Source organism: Nyctibius grandis, chromosome 11 (assembly GCF_013368605.1).
Source record: "Nyctibius grandis isolate bNycGra1 chromosome 11, bNycGra1.pri, whole genome shotgun sequence".
NCBI lineage: Eukaryota > Metazoa > Chordata > Aves > Nyctibiiformes > Nyctibiidae > Nyctibius > Nyctibius grandis.
The window spans coordinates 3,892,285-3,916,800 of record NC_090668.1 but is presented as its reverse complement, the minus strand read 5'-3'; the positions used below and the strand labels follow the sequence as shown (position 1 = coordinate 3,916,800).

Genomic DNA, 24,516 nt, shown 5'->3' with positions numbered 1-24,516 from the left:
CCAGGCCAGCAGTAACGAATGTATCCAACTCCCCACTGTATGAAGTACCTGTAACTGCAAAGGGGTTGTTCACAAAAGGCTGCAAATCTGCCTGGAGTTGCAAGGAAGTCAGAGCTTTCAGCGCTGGAAGGACAGGGCATTTCTCTGCTGACTCAAAGAGAGGAAGGTCTGAGCCCTTCTCAGCCCCACAATTTTACTTTCCTACTTCACAGTACACCATCAGGATTCCTCTGGAGAAGCCTGCAATGCTCCTCTGGATGCTGGTCATCACCTTTGCTGCAGTCCTTAAAGGTGAGAGCCCCCCCTTTCCTGGGAAGAGGACATGGACATGGGTTTTTGTGTTTTCTTCTGCTTGGGACTCGTATTGTTCCCAAAATACTTTGCCTTTTCCTGCCCTCCCATAGGATGTGTGGACGTTGGAGGACCAATAGGATGGAGATCTGACATAGCCCTGCAGAACCCCACTGACAGGCATAGAAGAAATGTTCACCAGCCCCAAGGCTGGAAGGGATGGGACCCCAAGCTGCCTTTTCCTGACCTAGGCAGATCTGAGCTCTCTCCTCCCATGGTGTCTTGACCCTTCTCTCCAGATCCCTAGAGCATTGCTCAGCCCTTCACTGTCCTGCTGTGGGTGGGAATGGGGAGAGCCAGGCTGGTTCTGGGCTTAGCTCTGGCTGGAGAAGAAGAAGCAGGGGCAGGATGGTCCTGACGGTGTCATGTCTCCTCTTGGCAGCAACTGCAGGAGGTAAGGCAGGTCCCAAGAGGGGTCCCAGGAACACAGGGCCATTTCTGTGCCCGGGTATTTCGGTGCCTTGCTGTAATGCCTATCCCATGCATTCCTGCTCTGTCACGTCTCATTCATCCACATATTGGGGTATCTAGTAAATGGATAGAGAAGGGTTGTGTGGGAAAATGAGGACAGCTTTGGAGCTTTAACTTCCCTCTCTAAAAGGGAGAGGAGTAGGTTGTAGCCCCCCAGTATTCTGTTCCCCCCCACCAAACACCATGCCCCAGCTGAATGGACAGGGGCACAACAGGTGAAAGTTATAGGGGGCCTTTGGGCACCCTGCACCTATCCTCTTGTTGCTGTGGCCATGTGTCTTGGCAGATGTGAGCCCTCAGGTGTGACTGGTGGCAGGTGGAGAGAGGCTGACAGCAGCCAGGGGCTCAATGCATCTCTCCTGACAGGCCTCTGACCTTTGGGTTTCACTTGTACCAACAGATGCCTAGTGTGGGGGTACCAAGTTTGCCTCCTACATCATCCACTTCCACATTGCAATATGGGGCTACTGTGGACAGGCAAGCCACCACTTCTAGGAGCAGCTCCCAGTGCATATCTCTGGTCTTGCACATCCTGCATCCTCAGGACCCTATCAGCTACGTCTGCATGTGGTGACTGAACACAGCCAGACAGGGACCAGGCAAAATTTTCCCTGGGTCTCTGCTCACTCTGGGACTACCAGGTCCAGTGAGCTCCTGCCTGCCCTCTACCTCCAGCCCCTCCAGTTTCCACTCCAGGGCACTGATCTTGCCTACACAAGGGCCAGTGTGAAGCACCACAGAAAAGAGGATGGAAAGAGACCTAGACACTCCTGTGGATGCAAGAGAAGGAAAAGGAGGTGTACTACTGGGGAAGAGGGAGTGGAGCAGGGGTTGCCTCTCTTTTTGCTGAGCCAGGGCTGGAAGAGCCTAGCAGGGCCCAGGAGGGTACATTTGGATCATGGTCCCACAAAGAGTGCAGGTGAGCACCAAAGATGAGCCCAGCACGCTCAGTCCACCTCTGCCCATGCAGTGTCTGGGACTGGTTTGTCCCCTAGGCTGGTGTTCTCAATGCTGCTGGTGGGTGTGTGATGGGCCCAGCAGGGTCACAGGCTCCATCTGCCCAAACCAGGTCTTGTCTCTCCCTTCTGAGAGTCAAGAGTTGGGCTCTGCTCCTCTCTGTATCCCTTTGGGGTTTAGTTTCTCTTCTCCCTGCCCCAAAACAGAGGGACATCATCCCATAGAGGATGGGTCCTTGGCTTCTGACCTTGTCCTGCACAGCACTGCTGGGAGGAGAGATCCATGAGGGAAGGGGAGAGAGACCGGGACTGAATAGGCTTAGGCTGTCCCTTCACGCTTTGGCCTGCTACTGCCCAACTCTAAATGCCACTACATAAGATGAACCCTTGCATGGAAATCATCTTCCCTTTTCAGGTAGGGTGGGATGCTGGTGCAGTGCAGACAAGGGTAGTTTTCAGAGATTTTTCTGAGCATGGAGTAAGGGGAAGATATTCCTAGACAAAGCCAATAACTGCCTCAAGGCGCTGTGCAGAGTCTCACTCTGACCAGCCTTGGGATTTTCTAGGTGCAGGCCATTTCCTGGGGAGGTTTAAGAGACCCATGCTTTTTTTTCCCTCTGAGGCTCATGTGCAACTGACAACCCAATTCCCCATGTGTCCATGCCCAGCCTGTTCTGTGCACTCTCTGTGCACAGGGGTATGGGTCCAGGCATAGCTGGTGAAGGGAGCAGGAGGACTGGGATGGGCTGAGGACTCCATGCTCTCCTTCTGCCAAGCTTCTGGATTAATATTTAAAGATATGGCAAGTTTATCAGCAGTTACACAGGTTCTCATGGGTCTCCTGCCTTTGGGCAGTACGAAGTATGGGTCTGGGCAAGCCAGTGCCTCCAGGATAACTCCTGGAACTAAAAGCCAAAATTCTGGTTTTGTGTACCCTACAACCCCAGGATGGACTACTGAACCCATGAGTTTTCTCATAGACACTCACATCTGCCATGTGTCTTTCCAGCTACCCTTTCGCCCATAAAGATGGAGGCATCTGGTCCCAAGGAGGGGAACGTCTCCGGATCACTCCCACTCACCTGTACTGTAACGGGAGCACCTCTGGATAGCCCTCATTACGACTGGAATTGTGTCCGTCAGACCCCAGGAGGGGAGCTGCAATTTGTAGGCTGGATCTATCCTTTTGGGAATAACACAGGCTATGCCCCACCCTTCCAAGGCCGAGTCACCATCTCTGCAGATAAAGACAAAAACAAGGTCTCCCTGCAGCTGCGTGCCCTTACAGCCTCAGACACAGCTACCTATTTCTGTGCCAGGCAGCACACAGTGACACCAATGGAGGGAGAGGCAGCATAAAAAGTGGGAGGACTGCTGTGGTGACAGGACCCTTTCTCAAAATGACAGTTACCTGTACTTGCTCTGGAAAATAGCAATGAGGCTTGGGATTAGTAAATGTTGGACGTCCCAATCTAGCCATGGGCAACTGAATTTGCAGTAAAATTTGACATTTATAGTGGAAGTTAGAAATAAAATTTCACGTGTGAATAAGTCCCATGGGTAGGTCAATCCCCAAACCCCTCACACAGCACAGACTTTTCACCTCCATTCACAGGCTTCCCCACAAGCTACCATCACTGTCTCTTCGTCACAGCTACCTTGGTGCTCCTTCAGTCCCAGAAGAATGGGGACAGAGGGACCACCTCCGGGCACCTCTCTGGGCAGGGATGCTGTGGAGCCAGTGTAGGGGCCACACGAGGGCACATGGCTCCTTCTCTGTGCATCTCAAGTCTGCCCCAAGCTGCCTATCCAACCCCCCTCCTGTAAAGAAGGGGGTTGTATCCTTGGAGGGTAGGTACCCTCACAGCTCTGGGCACAGGGAGGTGGATGGATGTTTTGTCACATGCTGGATGGCCTGTAGCTAGCGGCGTTCCCCAGGGGTCAGTACTGGGTCCAGTCTTGTTCAACTTATTCATCAATGACCTGAATGAAAGGAAAGAGTGTACAGTCAGCAAGTTTGCTGATGACACAAAACTGGGAGGAGTGGTTGATACACCAGAAGGCTGTGCTGCCGTTCAGCGAGACCTGGACACGCTGGAGAGTTGGGCAGAGAGGAACCTAGTGAAGTTCAACAAAGGAAAGCGTAGGGTCCTTCACCTAGGGAGGAATAACCCCATGCACCAGTACAGGCTGGGGGCTGACCTGCTGGGAAGCAGCTCTGCAGAGAAGGACCTGGGAGTTCTGGTGGACTACAAGTTCCCCATGAGCCAGCAATGTGCCCTTGTGGCCAAGAAGGCCAATGGTGTCCTAGGGTGCATGAGGAAGAGTGTGGCCAGCAGGTCGAGGGAGGTTCTCCTCCCCCTCTACACTGCCCTAGTGAGGTCACACCTGGAGTACTGTGCCCAGTTCTGGGACCCCAGTTCAGGAAAGACAAGGAACTACTGGAGAGAGACCAGTGGAGGGCTACAAAGATGATCAGAGGACTGGAGCATCTCTCTTACGAGGAGAGGCTGAGGGAGCTGGGTCTGTTTAGCCTGGAGAAGAGCAGACTGAGGGGGGATCTTATCAACACTTACAAATACCTTAGGGGTGGGTGTCAAGAGGATGGGGCCAGACTCTTCTGAGTGGTGCCCAATGACAGGACAAGGGGCAATGGGTACAATTTGAAACATGGGAAGATCCATCTGAATATGAGGAAAAATTTATTTACTTTGAGGGTGACAGAGCACTGGAACAGGCTGCCCAAAGAGGTTGTGGAGTCTCCTTCTCTGGAAATATTCAAAACCCACCTGGATGCAACCTGTGCAACATGTTCTAGGTGAACCTGCTTTGGCAGGGGGTTGGACTAGATGATCTCCAGAGGTCCCTTCCAACCCCAATCATTCTGTGCTTCTGTGCTTCTGTGGTTTCCTCTAATCTTCCCATCTTTGCTCGGCGCCCGTGTTCACAGTGATTAGATGTTAAATAGATAACCTAACACTGGTCATGTAGAGAGAGTTACTAACTGTGCTGTTGGCACTGGCTCTGTCTGCTGCTTTCCAGGCTTTGGTGCCTAGCTGGGAGTGGAATGCAAGAGTGTGCAAGTGATTTCTGGCATTTGGGAATGTGTGTTCTGTGTAAGTATTTCCAGACCGTTCCTTTTCAAAGTAAGACTGGAGCTACAATGTCCTTGGCTTCATCACCTACCTGAACTGCCCGAGGGAAGGGACTGAACTCTTTGTCTCCAACCTTCATGTCTGCCTTTGTCTTTCCAGGTACATTTTACCAGATACAGATGATGGTGTCTGCCCCCGAAAAGAAGTTCATCAGATCTCTCAGTCAATCACATCAAATCTGTTTTGCCCATAGTGACATCTGTGTTTGGCACTGGGTCCATCAGGTTCTTGAGGCACACTCAGAACTGTAGGTGGATGTGTACAAATAATTTTATAAACTCTGCCCTGTCACCCAGGCCAAGTCACCGTCTCTTCTGGCAAATCAAGAACAAGACCTTCCCGTGGATGCAATGGTGTAACAGCTTGCAGACACTTCTGTGCCACTCACACTGACATAGGGAGGATTGTATCAAATAAATAATGTTATACATTGGACTGGTTTGTTTCATTTGGAAAAGTGAGATGAAAGGGTGCATTTTAGTAAGACACTGTATTCTTCTTCAGCCAGGATGACTGGAAGGAAATAAGGTACTGGTATGTGTTGGATTTATGGACCTCTGAAAGGGAAGAATAAAGCAAGATACTGAAGAAAAAAATTAGACAGCAGTAAACAACATACGTGAGTGTCTCACCCAGCTGTGCTTTGAAAACATGGCTGTGCTATGGTCTGGTGTGAGTCTATCCATTTATCTCCTGCACTGCACTGAGACTTGGCCATGTCACATCCTTCCCAAATGAAACTGCTATCCCTGAAGAAAAATGTAGAACCCAGTCTTGTTTGTTGCTGGCATCTGCTGATGCCACCTCCTAAACCATCCTTTGCACACATTCAGTAAGTCCTAGGGCAGAAAAAGAAAAAAAGAGATGGCAAGGTTGAATTCAGTCTTATCATCACTTTCTTGAAGCTGTCACAAATCAGAAGCTGGGAAGCTCTTACAGTAAAGTGCAGAATAGGGAGATACAGTTTGAAAAGTGAGAATTTGTGACACCGATTGAAGATGTTGTTGGAAATTCAGAGGCTGTGTAGTGAAATGCATACTGTGTGCCTCTCCAGCATGACCCAACTTCTGATTGCTGTAGCTCTCCTCCCATATGAGTGAGCATCTGAGGATCCCTGCTTCCTTGTGATTTTCTGTCATGTGTGTCTCTCTTAATTTCCACAGTATAAACGTGTATTTATGAAAGTTGTGTGTTTACAAAGAAACAGACATTATTAGCTTTTTACTTTTAGTTTGTCCCAGGCGTTCATAAGTGCTTCAGTGTACAAACATTTGTTCTCTGAAGAGTTTGGGGCTTTTCTGATGTTTTTAGGGCTTTTCTATTGTTTTTTGATTTGCCCTCCTCCTCATTCTCAGATGCCTATTCCCTGTCAACTTTGTAGCATTTGTCCATGAGTGGGGGAAAGTTTCAGTCTCTCAACCCGAAGAGTGCTGTTGTTACTTCCTAAGTACAACCCTCCCTTTGTAGACTGGATACTTGCGACGCCCAGAATATGGTTTGTTTTCCCTGCTGCTAGGGCACACTGATGACTCATGTTCAGGATCTTTTCCATCAGAGCTGCTCTTAGCCAGCCAGCCCCCAGCCTCTGCTACTGCTCAGGATTATCCTGTTGCAGGTGTAGGGCTTCCTTTTCTACCTCATATGCTAGCTTTTTGTTACCAGGTGTCCTTTTCCAGCCTCAGACAAGAGCCTCTTCAGATGGAGAAAGACTCCAGATTTCCTTCCTGTCTGTATCTCTCACGGGAAGACTATCTCCAGAAATAACCATGAATGGCAACAGAACTCTCAGGCTTCAGAGAAGCAAAGAGGAAAGGCAGAGAATCTGCTGATACAACAGGAGTATTACTTTCCATACTTCAGTAACCACAAGTCTACACACTGGTGTTTGCTGAAACCTTGGAGCATATGCATGGACCTGTCTTGGCCTACTTGGGGCTGGATGCAACACGCTGCTGGGAAATACCTAAAACCTGGCTTTACTATAGCCTTTCTTTAGAGTCCAATGCAGCACTTCATCCTTTCAAAGACAAGTCATCAGCTCCGCAGATACTTCTTCTGGGAAGAACAGGGAAAAAAAAAGGGTGAGGAGGGTGAAATGTTATCAGAGTTTTCAATAGTAACATACAGAACCAGTTTCTACCCAGTCTTCCCAAGGCAAGTTTGGCTTTCCGTGAAATGGGTGAAGGGTAGCTTCATGTTCTTTAGGGAATCACACAAATAGCATAGACAGCCACAGTAAGTTGACCCCTGCTTGTTATCTCTGCTTATACCATTTAAGACAGTGAGACCATATTAGAAGCTGAACTGGAAAACAGTTTTTGCTTTGCAAAATGACTGAAAATGTCTTATCTATATTATTAGCTCTGTCTCCATATTACTATGCATGTCTGTTTACTCTAGGGGGGGTGTGTCAGCATACATTTCTATGTTTGGAAGGCCTTTTGCATGTGGGCTTTGGGCTCTGCCCACACAAAAACATAATACACACCCACTTCTTCGAGGGATATGTCATCTTCGGTTCAGATGGTGTTAACTGTTCTTACAAATGAAAACTGTGGACAAATCCAATTATTGTGGTATGAAAGGAATGGATGTGCAATGATCTAGGCTCAGGGTAGACTGCTACAGAAATATAAGTGTGGGTTAAAGTAAGAGTAGAGACTGCCTGGGGACCAAGTTCTATACTAGGGTTTTTTCCTGGAAAGAGGCAGCTGAGCCTTTCTAGTGTGGGCTCATGGTGATCAAGCAATCACGCCCAAAGAAGCCATCTACGATGTCTCCTCCAAGTCCACACTTATCCTCCTGGGATGCCATCCTGGAGGCAAAATTCCTTCATCTCCTTTTCACTTCCCTGCCCTTACTTCCCCTCCTCTCCCCTCTTCTTCCCTACCTCAGGATTGAGTTTCAGGATTCAATGTTTCCTGCAGTTCCCTTTCATCATTAACTAAAGTTATTAACTAAATTTGTAAAACTCAAATGAAAAGCAAGCTAGTTACTTTAGCAAGAGATATTCCCCAGACACACAGAGAAAATGAAGAGCAGGCATAAATAAATAAACAATCTAAAACATAGCTAGCCAGGTGGTTAAATAGTAAGGCAAACTAGATTAAAGAGAGTAAGAAAGCCATCATGAAAAGGGCTAATGACTGAAAAAAAAATCATAAAAAGAAAAGAGAAAAAACACAACAGTGGCAGTAACCGATATTAAAATCAAGGGGCATCCTTGCTGCAGTGACCATGGGATGGTGTAGTTCAGGCTTCCGAGAGGAGAGAACAAAGTAAATAGCAGGATCGCAACGCTGGACTGCTTTGGCTTGTTCAGGGTCCTTCTTGGAAGAATTCTATGTGTGACAGACAAAACAGTCCTATCTTGAAGAATTTCACTTCCTTTCATTTATTGCCCAGTAACATAAGTTTCTAATTCTGATTTAGATAGTGAGGAACAAAGAAGACATATACTATTAAGCAAATGCTTAGGGAAACACCCTTCCCCAGCTTCAAATTGATTCCAACACCTCTCCTCCCACCTTGTCATCTCAGTGTCTTTTGTTTCAGCAAGGGGCAGCTCGGGAGCTTGAGATCATGTTCCTCATAGTTTCTTTCTGCTGTGCCTTGCTTCTCGTTCATTTTCTCTACTGCTCCTCGCTTCTTACCTCTTCTGCTCTGGCATGAGTTTCTCCACAGGCCAAAGTCCTTTCAGGAGTTTTACTTGCTCTTGCATGGGAAAGTGGCTCCTCCACGGGCCACTTTCCTTTTGGGAGGGTTCCTGGTCCAGTATGTGTTCCTCCATGGGATGCACTCACTTCAAGGGTTGTACTTGCTCCAGTCATCTCCCCAACGATGTCCCCTTCCACACGTCTTTTTTTTTTTTGTCTCCACTCATGTCTTTCCTTTCCTGTCTTTTGTGTGTCCTCATGTGTGTACTCACATGTCTCTTCCTGTGTCTCCTCTCAGGTCTCTGTTGCAGGTGTATTATTAAGAGAAGTCATAATTCTGTGGTTAACTAAAGCAATTTTATTAATGATTATTTGATGATCAAATGGTAATTAAACGATGATTGAATGAAAATTAAATGGTAATCAAATGGTGATTAGACAATAATTGAATGGTAATTAAACAGTGATTTGACAATGATCATTTAAATGATAATTTAGACGGTCATTAGATGGCAGTCAAAAACTCTGCTACTTACTACACTTCTAAGAATTAACCTATAGCTGGATATATAAATGTTGCTAGGATGCAATATACTTTTAGGCCTAATGTAAAATGTTACTTACCTCGTTATAGATAGCAGATGATGGGTAAAGGTCTCTCAGCCTCGAGGAGTAACCTGGAGAGGTGTTGCTGCTCAAAGGGCAGATCACCGTCATGCATCCTGGTGCCGTACAGGAGAGCTCAATGGGCTTGGGGACTTTTTATTTATTTACAGCATAAAGTGATTGACTTGTAGTCAAGCTGTCCTTTGGTGTATGTGCAGGAGTGCAGCTGTAGCAGTTATAGTTTTGTCTAATCCCAGCTCAGGCTGATACTGTTAGCTCGTGATAAGACATGGTTTAGATGCCTTAGTTCCTGAGAAGATATGGCCTAGCACAGTTCTCACGGTTTGCACAGCAGGGTTGATTTCAGTCTGCTCTACTTGTTGGTGATGCCTGAACCAAAGTACCATTCATTCAGTCACATGAGGGCATCCACCACAGTCTCCTTTTTATGTCCTCTACCCCTAGAAGCTAGCGACTTCTCTTAAATATATTTGAGCAGAGATGCCATATGTTCTTCTGATTGGCTGAGGTTTTGACATTTGGTGGGTTGGTTTTATCTGTTTCAGTGCCACCTGGAACCAGTTGTGACAGGCACAGAGCAGTACATGGCCTCTTTCTGCAAAGGACACCCCTGCAGCAGCTTGCTAGTGAAACCCTGAAATTTATGCCGAATAAACCATGAGAGACTGTCCTGAAGAGAAGAGAGGTCCAGGAGAAGTGATTGATTTTCAAGAATCATCTCCAAGCTCAAGAACCCATGTACAGGGTTCATCCCAATGTACAGGAAGCCAAGCAAAGGTGGCAAAAGGCCTACATGAAAGAACAAGATGCTTCTGACAAAACTCAGACATAAAAAGGAAATATACAGGTACTGGAAGCAGGGCTGGGTGACCTGAACAGAACATAGAGACTCTATCAAAGCATGCAGGCATGGAGACAGGAAAGCCAAAGCCCACCTAGAGATGAATCTGGCACGGGATCAGAAAGGTAACAAGAAAATCTTCTACAGGTATGTCAGCACCAAAGGGAAGACATGGGGAAATGGTCCTGCTGCTGAATGGGAATGAGACTTGATGATGATGGGCTCAAAAAAGGTTGAAATACTTAATGCCACCTTTGTTGCATTCTTTATTAATAAGAATTACCTTCAGAAATTCCAGGCCCCTGAGGTCAGTGGGAAAGGCCAGAGCAAGGAAGACCAAGGTCTTCCTCAGCTGATGAGGATCAGGTTGAAAGAACATTTAAACAAACTAGACACACACAGGTCTTTCTGATCTGACAGGATGCACCCACAAGTGCTGAGGGAGCTGAGCAATGTCATGAGAGGCCACTCTTGATTATCATTGCAAGGTGATGGGGATCCGTGCAGATTCATGAGAACTGGAAAAAGTAAATGTCACTCTTATCTTCAAGAAGGGCAAGGAGGATATGGGGAATGACAGGCTGGTCAGCCTCACCTCAGTCCCTGAGAAGATGATGGAAAAAAGGATCCAGGGAAACATTTCAGGTGTGTGAAGGGCAAGATGATTGGGAGTAGTCAGCATGGATATAAGAAGGAGAAATTGTGTTTAACCAATATGATAGCCTTCTGCAATGAGATGACTGGCTTGGTGGAGGAGGGGAAAGCAGTGGATGTTTTTTATCTTGGTCTTAGGAAAGTTTCAATGCTGCCTCCCATGATATTCTCATAGACAAACTGATAACATATGGGCTAGATGAATGCACAATGAGTTGGACTAAAAACTGGCTGAACTGCTGGTCTCAAAGAGTTGTGGTCAGCAGCATAAAGTCCAGCTGGAGGCTATTACTACCTCAGGGATCAAGAATGGGTCTGAGGCAGTTCCACATCTTCATGAATAACCTTGATGATGGGACAGAGTGCACCCTCAGTGATCTTGCAGGTGATACAAAACTGGGAGGAGTTGGGCTATCACTCAGGAGAATCTCAACAGGTTGGAGAACTAGTCAGACAGGAACCTTATGAAGTTCAGTGAAGGGAAATGCGAAGTCCTGCACGTAGAGAGGAATAAGCCCAGGCACAATACATGCTGGGGACCAACTGACTGGAAAGCAACTTGGCAGAAGGACCTGGAGGTCCCAAGGGACAATGAGGTGAACATGAGTCAGCAGAGTGCCCATGTAGCAAAGAAGGACAAAAGCTTCCTGGACTGCATTAGAAGGAGTATTTCCGGCAGGCTGAGGGAGGTGATCTTTTTCCCCTCTGCTCAACATTGGTGAGGCCACAACTGGAGTGCTGTGTCCAGTTCTAGGCTCCCCAGTACAAGAGAGACAGGAACATACTGGAGAGAGTCCAGGGAAGGGCCACAAAGATCATTAAGGAATTGCAGCATCTGTCACAGGAAGAGAGGCTAAGACAACCAAACTGTTCAGCCTGGAGGAAAGGTGGCTCAGTGGGATCTTATCTTTATAAATACCTGATGGAGGGGAGTAAAGAGGATTAAGCCAGACTCTTTTGAGTGGTTCCCAGGGACGGGACAAGAGGAAATGGGCATAAACTGAAATATAGGAATTTCCACTTAAACATAAAAAAAGGTTTTTCACTGGAAGAGTGACTGAGCACTGGGACAGGTTGCCCGGAGAGGTTGTGGAGTCTCCATATTCAAAACTCAACTAGAAATGGTCCTTAGGGACCCACCTGAGCAGGGGGTTGGGATTTGACATTCTTCTAACATGCCGTCCATCCTCGCCCATTTTGTGATCCTGTGTTTCTGGGGCAAACATCACCACCCTCCCCTCCACCCCCCAAATTTTAGCAGATCCACACAGAAAAAGAGGTAATGATATCAAGCAAAATTAACCTCTGAGGAATTCATGCATCACAGACTCATTTTGCTAGAGCATGAAAATATTAGAGATAGATATAAATAATTTTAGGTTCAGAATAGTCCTGATATGTAAGAAAAAATTAAACTGACAGTTAAAGTGTTTGGGACGACTGCTTCTTGACATTTTTAAGAACATATCCTACCTCAAATCTCTAGAAGTTTATCAAAAATATACCTGGAATCAAGTAATTTCACTTAAAAGGGCTCCTACAATACAAATTGATCCATATTCAGTGTCGCCAAATACGGGCAATATTTCAGTAGAAGAGTTGTGTTATTACCTTAATTTACCATAAAAGTGATGCTGGCACTGCTATTTTTAATTTATGGCAATTACTGTGTGGTTTCATTATCCAGCAGTAAAAGAGCAGAGGAAGACAAAATGCAGCATTCAAAAGACATCAAAGAAGGAGTGTCACCTAACACAAAAGTTTTTGTATAAGTGTTCATCACTGTGTGGACTAGGTATCACAGTGGTTGAAGGAGACTGAACCACCCAACAGAAACTGACTTCCTGAAAAGCCTGAAGGTGCAACTTCCTCACAACGTTGTCTTCCCACAAACAACTGCATCCTGAAGAACATATTTGATGCTGATCGTGATTGAAGCTATGGGACAATCACTATATACCATGCCACTTTTTCTTGTACTTGAATATGGATGTTGGGTTCAAGACCATTTGATTTTGAACATATAATTATCAACACCAGTTCAACAGATCAGTTTTTACCTGCCACAGTTCAGAATTTTCCATCTAAGTAAGTTATTCATTGTGTCCCCTTTGTATCCATTACAGAGAAACAAGTGGTTCTAAGAGGAAATTCATCACTTCCCAAGGTATTTTAAACAGGCAAAATAGCTCAGTCAATTGCACTTGGGGCATGACTCTCTCTCCATAACATTCAGATGTCTACCTCAAATGCAGCCCCTGGAAGCTAGGTGAGAAGACTCTAACACCATGTGGCTGGAAGACAGCTCCTGTTTTCCCTGACCAGCCACACAGGTCATGACCCTACACTCTACTGAGCATCATCATGGAAATGGGCCCCTCTATCTTCATCTCAACAATGCCCCACTATCCACCACCTCAATCTAGTATTACAGTTCTCCCCCGCTTCACCGCTTTTCCACATCTGTTTCTTCTTCCGCTCAATGATTTAAAAGATCATGCATTAATTCCCTCTTGAACTGCATGATTAACATTTTTCTCCACAGCCCAGATCATGATCTCCTTGTCTTTGCCCATAACAACTGCAGTTTCTTCTCATTCATTTTCTCTTCAAGGACCACTGCAAGGAATATTTTCTGAGTTTCTGGCAATACCAACTTACCTCACTGTCATAGGAAATCTAAATTAATCCATTCATTCTTATACACCTTCATGGGCTACAGATTGCTGTGGGAGATGGGACCTCCAGTCTCCATTGCTGCTAAATTCTAAGGAGGCCTTACAGCTTGCCTGAAATCACCCAGGCAACTAATAGCTTCAGGGAAGAGAGCAGGGCCCATCCACTCTTGGGCCATTTCCAGCTGTGGCCTTTTTATGCCATGGTCAGCAGCTAGAGTTCCCTCTCTCACCCCTTTTTTTTTTGTGTATGTTTGTTAACCCTCACTGCTAACTTTCAATACCACTTTGGTAGATCATCAGACTCATGGTTTTGCACCCTTCCCCCTTGCTGTCCCTTTCACTTGGGTAGATCAATCCTATACTACCTCACAATTGCCTTATCGTCTTCCTGCACATGTAATTTTTTTCTTTTTTTTCAGGATGTTAATAAATTTCCCTTCCTTCCTGCACTCTTCCAGCTTGATGGCAGTCAGAGAGCAGTATTAAACTATATTTCCTTGGTACACTGCCTGCTCCCATCTGTACCCAGGTCTTCTTTTTTTCCCTATAAAGCTGTTAGCATGAGGTTAGCTTTGAATCCCTACTTCAGGTTAAGAGAACCACGGCATGTCCGTTTTCAAGGATTGTTCTGCTTAAACACTGTCTGTGGAGGGACAAGTACTCATACACTTACCCTAGTGGACATACAAAGTGAATAATGTTTCAATTAAAGGTAATTTGCTTGTATCGTGTGGCTGTGTTTATATCCTTGCATTACAAGGTTGTCTTTTACAGCATCTTCAATAACAGACGATATCTAGCCACCACAGCTCTGCTTCCTTAGTGATCACTGAAGAGGCAGCTGCTTTGCTGTGCAGCCTACAGATGAAGAATGCATTCAAACAAAATTTATCTTCACCTGCATATTATGCTTCACACAAGTCTTTAGGTGCAGGTGGCACTAAGGATGTGGAACTTGTCCATCATGCAGGATTTGATCAATCTGCTTTGCACCATCCAGAGCAAAATCCTTATTAAATAACTCCTCCCATGGAACAATATATCTTTACCTAATAAATAACAATAATTTCTTTTTTACTTTTAAAGGTACCAAAAGCATGATAAAGACTTCCTGAGGCACCAAATTACCCTCAGCACTTGCCCATTCAGAAAGATAACAACTCTAAAACCCCAGATTGAGTGTATTCCTCTTCTTCCTGGGCAACAAAAAATAGCTCAAAGTGAAAAAGAATTTCTGCAACTCTGAAGAGTTTCACTAATTGCTGTAGAATAATACTCAAATAACTTTTGCTTTTTCATTAGACTAAAATCTGAGCCTTCCCAGAGCACTATTATAATCCTTCATTATAATCCTACAGGTCCCAAGCAGTTCCAATCCCCTCTTTTGGCCCAGCTTCAGGACCTTATTTTAAAGTCTATGTGATTTCTTCATGTGGTATATAGGGTATATGACTACCTGTCCCATATGAAATACTGTACAGTAAAAGGGAAGGAAGAGGCAGGCACTTTTTGTAACTAAGTATATCACTGTGTTGAGAACTTGGAGTAGCACAGTGACACAAACACTGTAAGGTCTCATACAAAAACCCGAGACTGCAAAAGGAACAATACATTTTGAGGAAGAAAAGAAAAAGGAAATGTGTTGAAGAAGAGAACTGCAGAATTCCTATGAGCATTTATTCTGGAAGTATATTGCTTACTGAGCTAACAGAAGAGAAAAGGGTTTTAAAAGCTTTGGCCTCGATCAAGTTGTTTGAAATCACTCTACTATGAAATTATTGTTTTCTCCTCTCATGATTTTGGAAACAATGGTGACTTTGGAGCACTTTCATGGCAGTCCATGTATGTATCCTTTGGACAAACCACTGGCATTTTATTCCCTGATTTTATACACCTTTAGACTGTGGTGAGGAAAGCAGGGTTATTTGACTATGTGCAAACAGTGTGCTACAGACAAGCTCGTATTTGGAACTGGGATCACTTTTTCAGTTGAGCCAAGTAAGTTCCACTTGTTTTACTGATAATGTATTTCTTAAGTTTCTGGTGGGGTGGACAAAGGGATTGTGTGATGTGACAGCATAATGAGAAATTCCTGCTGCCTTGGATCTTGAAAATGCATTCTCCAAACAAGTGTTTGAGTCCTCAGCTCATATTTAGTTAACAAAGCTTTTCAGGAACAACAAAGATAGTTTCCTAGCTATGTGCATCAGCATTACTCCACAGATCTCCCATAGCTGCACAGCTGAATTTAAGACTATTGTTTATACCTAGTGGGGATGGTGTCTTAGCCCAGCTTCAGTATGAGATGAATGTAGTTACTTGCTTTCTTTTGTGTAACAACAAGGTGCATGGAAAAGGAGACGTAAAGAATTTCAGGAGAAAGTAGTTCCCATGGAAAGACAGGGCATATTATTTTTTGCAGCAACTGCTTGAAATGTGAGCAAGCCTTTTCTATTTAGAAATATCACTCTTCTGAATGTGGTCTTTATAAGGATGGACATCTACCCCAGCTTTTGTGTGACAATGTGAAAGTTGGGGCAATGGGTGAGTTTGTTGGGTTGATTTTTATTTTCCTAAAACATTCACTTGCATACCACCCCCTGAACACACACACTCCTCAGACAGGCATGGGACTCTCTTAGGTGCTAGCTCACATCTGCAAGCCCCATACAGCTATACAGCTGCCTTTAAATCTTTAGGGCATCTTACATGTCTATTTGGGGTAGATGAATTCAGCTCCAGTTCCTGTGGGAGCAGGGAATCCAAAGATACTATTTTGAAAACATCATTTGCAAAAGTAGGACAGCAAGATACTGCCAACTTCCATCAGCCCAACCTCAATCTATGCTAATATAAACACGCCAGTTATCAGTACAAAAGATATTCTACCATGAACAATCATCCAACAAAAGGTGTTGGTGGGTGAAAGTCTAAGTAATGATTTTGCCTTTTCAGATAAACACAGCAGCCCTAATATGGGGTTCAGCTTCTACACAGAAAGTATCTTGCATGCTTTTTAAAGCAAACTGGATTTCAGACCTATTATATCAGTAACTGCTGTGTCATGACTCCTGTTCTTTAGGAAAGAGGGAAAGAAAGTCTTGCCCCAAACAGTGGGCTTTAGAAACTATTGGTTCCTCCAAAGACAAGAATAGATTTTCCAGGTCTCTAGAATGCTGGTATCCTGACTCTTTTTAGTGCCTTTTTTTTTTTTTCCCCCATGGAAGATATTCAATAGGGCTTAAAACAGCTAAAACCACTGCATGTACTGGGCCTCCTGAGAATTTCCAAGCACAAAAGACATAGAAAACATCCTTTAATCACTACACAATTTTTGAGACATCTCCTCCTGAGAACTCACTAAGAGAATAGCTAAGGAATTACTTGGTTCATTCCTTGTATACTTCTCACTGGAGGAAGACAAGATCCACAAGAGGATGTAATATATAGCCAATTCTGTGATTTTGTAAGATTAAGAGGAAAAAGAAGTACAATTGTTTGCATAAGTTTATTAACTGCTTTTTGTGTGCAATACAAATACAACTGCTCCCCCCACATACCTCTCCAGTATAAAGATGCCCTAAGGATCTACAAGAGATCTGTTTTCTTTTGGAAGGGACAGTCAGAGATAAAACAGAATAAATGGTGTATTTGGGATGTCACTAAGCTCCTCTGTTAGACACCCCAGTGTTGTTCTTTAGGATGGCTCAGCATTATGCAGTGAGATGGTCTCATGACTTGGAAACCTCTCCAGAGCTCACATAACACTATTCACTTGTTAAGAGAGATTTATATGCCTAAGTCAAGTTCCATATAGAAATATTACAGAAATTTTCAAAGAACGGAACTTGGAAAGAAAACCTCCTTGGAACTGAACATTTGTTAATGAATGATTTAACCTCATGTTCCATTTTAGCAACATTATTTTGTATCTGCAAATAATCTCACTCATTGGAACAGCATTGTAGAGTGGAGTAACAAACTGTCTTCTCTCCCTGTGTGCTATGGTTAAGCCTTTTAGCCTCATCAGGTATAGGATTTTCAGGTAAAAAAAAAGGATCTTTTAATATGTATTATGTTACAAGCATATAAGGCTAGCCTTGAAGTAAACATTCTTCTTAGTATCTAAATTGTTATGAATTCAAAATTAATATGATCATTTGTGTTTTATTTTTAAATGTTCCCTTCCTCATTTCAAGGTCCCTCACTTAAAGGAATTCACTCATACATATATATATATATCTATATATATCTATCTTTCTTTCTGTGTTCTGGTAAAAGCAAGCTTAGGAGCCCTAGGGATTAGAAGCTCCAATGAAAATCCCACCCTTATACTCCGTTTCTGTCTTCGATCTGCTCTTTGGGAAACAGGAGGAAGAAATGAACACAGAAAGACACTAAGCTATTGGGGGCAGATGTGGCTGGACTGTATCTGAACTATAGATTATTTAGCTCTCAGAAAAGCATTCATAAAATAAAGTCATCCCAAAATGATGCTTCTTTTTCAGAAACTCAAGAAGAATCTGCCCCAGAAGTCATTGTGCTTAAATCAAAGAAACCTAAACAATACAACAACAAACTGAACGTGGCTTGTTTGGCAAGGACTTTCTACCCTAAGAACATCAGCCTTGATGTGCCCAAGAGCGACACTGTATATGATCTGAAGGCACCTCTTGTGACATCTGAGGGGATGTATAGTACCATGAAGGTAGTTGGAGTGGAACCAGATGCAAAGGTGACCTGCAAGGCTCTGCACAAGGGGAATGAGACTACAGTCAGCACAAATCTGTCAGGTACAGTGTTGTGGTCCAGATGCAAGGTGATTCTGGGAGATACGTCTTCCAAGATTTTTTTCTTTCCTTTGAGAATCTAGCAGGAACAAGTAAGTACAGTCAGAAAGATATTTAGGCATTTAGTTAGGTGAAGACAAGATATTCAAAACCACCTAGCATACAAGACCTTAATTCAACTGTTTAAGTACCTGGAGTTTTCTTCCCCAAAAAAGAAACAAACAAACAAAAAACCTAACACCACCCCCCGCACCCCCCCCCCCCCCCCCCTCCAAAACCCTAATATTTGTGAGTCTACCTTTATGTAAGGCAAAGTAGTTCAAGGGACATGAGAATAAATGCCTGTTAGAAGAAATGTTGAAATAACTTTTAAGAAAACACAAAATAAAAAAGGACGTGATTTTTTTTTTCCCCGAATCTTTTGGTTATTTTTTGATCACTTCTTAAATTGTTCTTTTGCTATGGTAAAGTTCATTTCAAAAGGGAGAGAAAACAAAACTCAACAATCATGGAGTTTTTTTCTGCAATCACATGTAGAAAGCTAATTTTTCTCTTCAAATTAATCTCAGAATTAATGACCTGCCATCTCATTCTCCAATACTGCTTACCTACTGCTGGGAAAACAGCTACAGGCATGTTTTGTGTAATTTTTGTTTTATATAGTTTGGATAGAATTTATAATGTCTCTTAATCGTTCAACAGAAGAGAAGACTGAAGAATTTGAAACAGTTCATGCTTGCAGCATTACAGATACCACTACAAAAGGTTAGTTGCCTAAAGGAACAATGGTTACTATATTGAGGATTCAATGGTTACTACATAAACAAGTATGGTTACTATATTGAGTATTCAATAACAATGCATGAAAATCCATTCTTTGGTACAGAAATGTCTGAATTGTAGATATTTATTAAGTAATTTAGTGGACTTTATACCAAAACATGAAAAAAAGCTTTCTCTGGTGCAGATATGTCAGAACTGGAAATACTTATTGAGAAATAACCTGCTGTTCCAGCTTAACAGACTAAATAGCTGACAAATTACTGTGGGATAAAACATCAAGGATGGGAAGCAAATTCCTCACTGGGAAGACATCTCCTATCTTCCCTGCACTTGATACATTCATCTGTCTTCTTTTCCTTTGTTCCTGCTTCCCTCATCCACCTATGACGTGGATTTTCCTTCTTTTTGGGGGGGAGTAGAGTGGGGATAATATCAAGACCACACTCTCTTCCCTCCTCTCCTTTTTAAAGCAGATGTCAAAATGGAGAAAGTGAATATGCTGTTCATGGCTGTTTTGGGTTTGAGAGTCCTGCTGGCAAAAAGCATCGCCTTCAATGTAGTCATAAGTATCAAGCTGTTTCTCTTCTGAGGTAAGAAACACATCATTCAGTCCCTGGGAACACAGGAGGCAAGTGCAAGGAGTGACCAGTTGGCTTTGCATCCTTCTGTAACCCCACAGGGAGTGACATCAGTTCAGCTGTTCCTGTTTCTGCTGGATAAGTTAATGTAACCCCCAAATTGCCTCTGCATCAGGCTAGTCCAGAGCATCTCAGGTTCTATCAGAAATCTTCTGCTGGTTGTTTCAAATGGCAGAGCACAGGTCTGGATAAGTGTCCAGATCAGCAAGAACTATAAAGGGAGAATCCCAAAAGCCAATAAACGCGAAAAGGGGGATGGAAAAAGAAGGAGGGAGAATTCTGAAGATCAGGTAGCCAACATGACAAAAAAAAAAAATTGTCCGTTCCATTCCAGATTAACAGAAACTCAGCACCACTTCATTAAATGTGAATAAGAATTTAAAACATTGTTTGCTCTTTCAGGTGCTGAGTAAGTGAGCCAGTAATGGGCTGAAGAAGAGCAGGAAATAACACACATCAGGATAATTTAAACACCACGGGTCAGCTTTGCTACCAATAAACAGCTAAAGAATCAATAAACCCCCAAGTTCCTGTAGAACTGAGTTCCTTTACTTCATCAAGGTGCTCTTCAGTTAACACCATCTGGAAGCCTTCTTAGACAGCTAATCCTGATGAACTCTTGCCTAGCTTAGTTTCATTAATTGTTAGAACAATTTTTGTTATTTCTTATTTCCATAAGAAGTTTCCCTCATCCCTCTGCTAAGCAGGAATAGGTAGCTCTCCTGCTCCTGTATCCATTGCACTGAAGCATCTAAATTGCTTAGTTTCAAAAACTTTAAATTGACCTTTATACTTACTATGCTTTAAAAATACTGTCTGTGGTTGTATTACATTATTGTCTACAGAAGTAATGTTTTTCTGCTTAGGGATCCCAGGCACAGAGGGAGCATTGTATAGTTTTAATTTTCAGAAGTTTTTACTAGTGGCAATTTTCTAGTGCAGGTAGCTAAGTCTCCACCGGACCTAAAGGAATTCTCTTCAGACTGTTATACAGTAGTATTTTCATTTCCTTCTCTCCTTTAGAACATTTTTCTCTTTTGTTAAGTATATAGTATCTGCATTTTAGGTTTCCTTAATATATACCAAAATAAAGTTTTATTATGCTTGGTTTGCATGGTGCCCTTCCTTCTGAAAGCTGGGTGGAAATTGTTGAAATTCCACTGTCCTATCCAGTGACCACTGAGAACTTGAACACCACCTATTAGAGCCTAAATTTCCTCTTTATTAAAATAGTCTTTCTTGGGCTTTCTACAGGGAAAGAGAAAGACTCCTTGGGACATTTAAGAGACTTCAAGAGGGCCATGAATTCTGCCCCTATTGGGTTTAAAGGAATTTTAATTATTCATGCCTCTTTCAAATTACTCAGGCTCAGAATTGTGGATCATAACAAAAAGATGAGTCTAAAGAGAAAACAGTTAAGGCAAGGGGCAATATGAGCATTAATGTACAGAACTCAGAAGGTGAGAGAACAGGCTGCTGATTTTCCACTCACCAATACTAGGAAGGGGCCAACAGGAAACACTGTGGGGTGTTTTGATAGATAACCTACCCAGCAGTCAAAAAAACCCAACACTGACTTTTGTCTCACAAGCTGCAAGCTGCTGCCTGCTTGAAGCAGGATACTGTGGTTAAAACACATGACTAAATCGTGCTGTGCAAGACAAATTCCCCCTTGCTTTTACAAACATGCTAACCACTTCCTGGGGAGCAGGGCCCCCATTTTTCAGATGCTGACTGAACTACTGCTGGTTCTAAAATGCTCCCCAGAAGGGTGCATGGCAAAATCTATTTAACTAACCTTGACAAGTTTAGTTGTTCAAACCCTCACTCCTGTCCAGAAGACAGTGAAACCACTGTCTCTAGGTCCTGCAGCTCTGTGGTCAGGTCCCAGGAGCACACACTTACTGTGGAAAACCATGGTGGTCATGTTTTTGTTTCCTAGGCATCTCAAGGGCCAGACAGACATGTGGAGCCAGATAGCCTATAAATGTCCCTTTAAACAGCCTCCTTCCTGTCCCAGCTAAGCAGGCCATACTCCACATGTGCAGTCTTAGTGACTCAGCCACAGAGCCAGACCAGGCTAGACTGCTCTCACAGCATCCAGCTTCTACTGTATTGCTTCCTTTCCACTCTGGCTGCTGACCCTGAGTTAATTTCCCAGTAGGTAGTGGCCAGCACTCTGGTCTTCTTCCATCCCCAAGCATGGTGCTGTCCCCAGCAGCTCTTTAACATCTTCCTGCAAGTGCAGTAGCCCCAGACCAAGCTGGTCCATGTGACATAGAGCCTGCAGAAGCAGAAAGCTGCCCTGCAGCACCCCTGGGTTGTCACTAGAACCTCAGGAACTCTACAGCAGGGTCTTTGCATGCCTCACCCCATAGGCAGCTTCTCCTCATGACCCTTTCTTACAAGGGCAAACACTGATCCTTTTTGCTTCTGTGGGGCAGGCACACACTCAGAAGGTTGTGGGCTGAAAGATGAAGCTGAAAGCATCTGCCCACAGGAGCTGCCTTTGAGCGGTAGGCAGTATTGCCAGAGGGGCACTTCCTTCCAAGCTTCTCTGTGTTGGCATTGATTTGCTTTAATAGAAAACCTTGCCTTCGGAATATGGAAGGAAGTACATGAGGTTTCAACACATCACATATACCCTCTCCTCCTGTTAGTCCAACAGGAGAACAGTCTATAGGTGCAATATGAGGAAACATAATCAGTGAGTAGCAAAATTTATACAGAGTAATACTAGCCTTTGTTCCACCCCAAAAAGATGCCTAGGCTGGAAATTCAGCTTGACCTTGACACTTACCTCCTTGCAAGACCTTCAGAAACTGGTGCATACTATAGGTACAAAACATCAAAGCTCTATGACAGCTGCCAACTTGTTTGCTTTCCTCTCAGCCTCCATGGACCAGACATTTCTCAAGAGAATGGAGGAACAGTCGAGCAGCTTCTGGGATGGGCCTGGGACTCTGGGACTAACCTGTGCCTATGGAGTGACCCTTGAGACCTGGGAGAAAAGAATGAGGTGAAGGCACTTCACAGAGGAAAAAAATGTAAACAGAGATGTAAGAGGACAGGGCTCCAATAGTACTTTGATGAAGACAGGAGTAGTTGGGCTGGGAGAAAAGGATTTGGACATATGTTGGTAGTGAGTTCTCTCTCAGGAGGGGTTACATCTATTCAATTGCTATGTGATAACATAGCCTCAGCATCTCCTGTGTTCCGGAGAGGAGGCTAGATGGGTTTCTCAGTTTGCTTGTGCATTTCCACCCAGGACTGGCAGGAAAGAACAGACTAAGCTCCAGCTAACTCCAGCTTGGAACAAGTAGCAGGAGCTGCAGGTGATCCTCCCTGCCCCAGGGGAAAACATGAGCCATCAGCAGCAAATGGCAAAGGCATACCAGGAGAGAGAACTCTAGACTTCAGGTGAGTAAAGGACTTTTTGTCGTTCCTACTGCAGCTGGAAAGGGCAGGGGGACAGTAGCGTTTATGCTGCTGTGGACACAAACTATGGCATCTGTGGGCCTGAGACCTGCTATCAGAGCAGTGTTTCTTCTTCAGCACAGAGCACATTTCTCCTGGTGTCATCCATGTGTATTGTCTGGGAAATTTTCATTCACTAAGCATTTCTGTTTTGGCCAATTCACCTTCTCTTCCAAAGACAATTCCCAGGGATGGAGAAGTGAATCCCTTCAAACTCATCCCTCACAGACAACATGCTTGCCTTATCTAGCTCTGGGTACAGCTGGACCCCTGCCCAGCCGCTCTGAGATGTCTGGCCCTGCAGGCGAGGGGAAGGTGGAGCCCATTGGGGAAGGAAAGAGGGAGGGCAGACGCAGAGTTTCCTGTCGAAAGGGAAACTCCACTTGGACACAGGTCAGAGAATTTCTGCAGCTCCCTGACCCTGCTGCTCTTTTGGAACAGACCCTTGGATCCCCATCTCCGGCTGGACCTGTTCTGTAGCACTACACGGTGAGCACCTCATGGCCAGGCACTTCAGGGCTTTGCCTACTGCCCTGTAGTGCTCTGGCTAGGGACAGTTCTGGTGGTGGTGGAAGCCCTGGGTTCATATGCTACTCCACTCCATGCTTGTGCCTTGAGGGTGTAAGCTGGGCAAGGGGGCATGGCTCTTTCCTGGCTCTCCAAGGTGCAGTAGGCTGGGGGCAGGCACTAGCAGTGTGAGATGGCCACCCTGGCCCCAGAGCTCAGCCCCAGTCCCACCGTCAGCAAGAGAGGAGCACTCCTTAGCCTGTGGGGCCAGGATATGCTGGGGGTCCTGGGCCCAGCTGGGCTCTTCCTGCATTGCACGATGTCTGAGAGTCTGCCCATCCCCTGTCCCTCTTTGTCAGAGGGGTGATTCTGAGGAGTGTCTACAGCAGCATCTCCTGTTTCACGGGACAGGTCAACCAGCGCCTCAGAAACAGCCCCTCTGAGAGATGATTGCAGGTCTTGCCTGACATGAGATGAGGCCTCAGCATGGTGATCTCTGTAGAAGAGGGTTGGGAGTCCTTCACCCAGCTCTCTGATCATGAGCACTTGGCTTCTGTTGTGTTCCTGGCTCTGTATTTCTGGCTTTCCTGCCCAGCCAGAGGGGTTAAGGAGACGCTCTTATTGTGAACACATGTTTTGGAGGAATTGAGACTGCCCTGGAGCAGGGCTGCTTGAGGGATCTATAATGTTGAGCTCAGGATGACAAGTGAGTGCTCAATCCCCTGCAAAGCTGCTCAAACTGACCGTGGTGCTTATATTTGGCTGCCATGTGGAGTAGGGGTGTGAGATTTGTTGCTGTCTGGCTGAGTCAGGATGAAAGGTTTCACTTCCAGAGACATATCTCTCTGCAGAATCAGTCACTATACATTGGTCCCAGAGTATTTTCCTGCCCATTTCTTATCTGGTTTTAGCTCTATGATGGATGAGTCAGT

The 24,516-nt window shown here is 44.6% G+C and overlaps 1 protein-coding gene across 1 annotated transcript; it reads left to right on the top strand.

The window, feature by feature from the left end:
• Window positions 1-245: 245 nt before the first annotated feature.
• Window positions 246-19,817, top strand: LOC137668863 (immunoglobulin alpha-2 heavy chain-like). Its single transcript, XM_068410679.1, has 7 exons — window positions 246-291; window positions 2,788-3,107; window positions 15,306-15,387; window positions 17,898-18,182; window positions 18,882-18,944; window positions 19,436-19,547; window positions 19,712-19,817. Exons 1-7 carry the CDS (start codon window positions 246-248, stop codon window positions 19,815-19,817), a joined length of 1,014 nt encoding a protein of 337 aa, XP_068266780.1.
• The last annotated feature ends 4,699 nt before the right edge of the window (window positions 19,818-24,516 follow it).

Excerpts from the sequence above, each read along its gene's own strand:
- LOC137668863 (XM_068410679.1), top strand. The coding sequence starts at position 246 with ATGCTCCTCTGGATGCTGGTCATCACCTTTGCTGCAGTCCTTAAAG. Across the intron at positions 3,108-15,305 it reads TCTGTGCCAGGCAGCACACA|CAGGGTTATTTGACTATGTG; the intron begins GTGACACCAATG and ends TGGTGAGGAAAG. Across the intron at positions 18,945-19,435 it reads TACAGATACCACTACAAAAG|ATGTCAAAATGGAGAAAGTG; the intron begins GTTAGTTGCCTA and ends TTTTTAAAGCAG.